Source organism: Neopelma chrysocephalum, unplaced genomic scaffold (assembly GCF_003984885.1).
Source record: "Neopelma chrysocephalum unplaced genomic scaffold, ASM398488v2 Primary Assembly neopelma1_86153, whole genome shotgun sequence".
Classification (NCBI taxonomy): Eukaryota; Metazoa; Chordata; class Aves; order Passeriformes; family Pipridae; genus Neopelma; species Neopelma chrysocephalum.
The window spans coordinates 1-1,931 of NW_020915732.1; the positions used below are offsets into that span (position 1 = coordinate 1).

The window sequence follows — 1,931 nt, forward strand, 5'->3', positions numbered from 1 at the left end:
TTCATCCCTCCATCCCTCCCTCCCTCCATCCATCCATCCATCCCTCCATCCCTCCATTCATCCCTCCATCCCTCCCTCCCTCCATCCCTCCATCCATCCCTCCATCCCTCCATCCATCCCTTCATCCATCCCTCCATCCCTCCCTCCACCCATCCATCCATCCCTCCCTCCCTCCACCCTCCCATGCCCGGCGGGCACCCCCCCACTCACCCGAGGGGGAGGCGGCGCAGGTGCCCCCGTTCTGGCAGTAGTCCCAGCACTGGTCTATCTGGCATTTGTCCCCGTTGTAGCGGGGCTGGCAGCGGCACTTGGCCTGTTTGCGGGCGTTGAGGAAGCAGCTGCCGCCGTTGAGGCACACCAGGTCACACGTGTCCGTGGTGGGCACTGGGAGGGAGGGATGGAGGGGACTGGGGTGAGCGGGACCGCGCTGGCAGAGTCCAGGGACCCCCCTCCTCCTCCCCTTCCTCCCTCCTCCTCCTCCTCTGGTGTCACCCACCGACGGGGGACACGGTGGGCGAGGGGATGACCACGCAGGTGCCGTTGTCCAGGCGTTTGCCATTGGGGCAGGTGCAGACGGGGCCGCTGGGGCTCAGCAGGCAGAGCCACTCGCACTTCTTGCGGTCGCAGGGGTTGGTCACTGCGGGCGGGGAGGGCACGGGGTGGTGAGGACAGAGGGGTGGGGACAGCAGGGTGACCCACAGCCCTCCTTGCTCCCCAACACCTCTAGGACACCCCCAAAGCCCTCGATGCCCCGGGGTCACCAGCTGAGTGTGCCCCACCACAGCTGGCGTCCCACAACCCACCCCACAAACCCCCCTGCTCTGCCCCACCCAGACTCCCCCACTTTGGGCACAGAGCTGCAGGGCTCAGCCCCCTCTTCCCAGCGCTCCCCTCACCCCCTGGCACCTCGCCCCAGGGATCAGGCCCCAGCAGCTCCCCGGGAGCAGGGTGGGGGTCCCGGGCTCGCACTCACCCTCCGGCTGCTTGTACTGGTGGTAGAGCACGACGTCGGTGGCGTGGTTGAGGCCGGACGTCAGGTTGGTGACGGCCTTGTGCCCGAACTTGTGGATCTTGAAGATGCGGTTGTTGTGGTAGGTGACGCCGTAGATGTAGTCCTCGAAGATGTCGATGCTGAACGGGTTGCTCAGCCCTGGGGAGGCCAAGAGGGGGACACATGGAGGCAGGGATTTAGGGTGGATCCCGGGCTGGGGGACCCCCGTGGGGGCTCGGGAAGCGCTTACTTACCCTTCTTGTTGTCGATGGCCACGACGGGGTCGGTGCCGTTGAGCCGGATGCTGCCGATGACGGAGAGCTTGGCGTCGGCCCAGTACAGCCGCTCGTTGTGGTAGTCCACGGCCAGGCCTGAGGAGACACAGCCCCCAGTGAGCCCTCGGCCCACCCCGAGCCCCTCCTGGCCAAGTGACCCGCAGAGCAGCCCCCCCTGCCACCCCTGCACCCTCCTGGCGCGGGGCTCCGAGCCCCCAGAACAAACCTCCCCAGCACAAAACGTCCCATCGAGGTTTTTGCTCCCCTCGTGCCCCTCCTGTCACGTGTTTCTGCTCACCTGTTGGCCACTGGATGTTGTCCTGCACCAGAGTCTCCCGCAGCGTCCCATCCATGGCAGCCGTCTCGATCTTGGGGTGATTGCCCCAGTCTGACCAGTACATCGTCCTGGAAGGACACAGGCAGGTCATTCCCACAGGAATGGGACAGTCTCATGCCCCACTGGAGCAGAAACCCTCCCACTCTGTTCCCACGGTGTCCCGGAGTCACCAGGCAACTCTGGGGCAACTTGAGGTGACCCAGAGGGTGACACTGGGAGCTGCCACCACAAAGGGAGCGAGGTGAGAGGGCTGGGCAGGCGAAGGGAGGAAGGGCTCATCAGGTCTCTCACCCCCTCAGCGGGTCAACCACGATGGCGTGGGGCTCGT

General features: G+C 65.9%; 1 protein-coding gene across 1 annotated transcript; it reads right to left on the bottom strand.

The window, feature by feature from the left end:
* Positions 1-177: 177 nt before the first annotated feature.
* On the bottom strand, positions 178-1,923 carry LOC113979632 (low-density lipoprotein receptor-related protein 1-like; the record flags this gene model as incomplete). Its single annotated transcript, XM_027706961.1, has 6 exons — positions 1,895-1,923; positions 1,565-1,671; positions 1,246-1,362; positions 974-1,150; positions 497-637; positions 178-384 (listed from the first exon to the last, which is right to left on the bottom strand). Coding segments are annotated over exons 2-6 (745 nt in total), but the record flags the coding sequence as incomplete, so codon positions are not given.
* Positions 1,924-1,931: the final 8 nt, after the last annotated feature.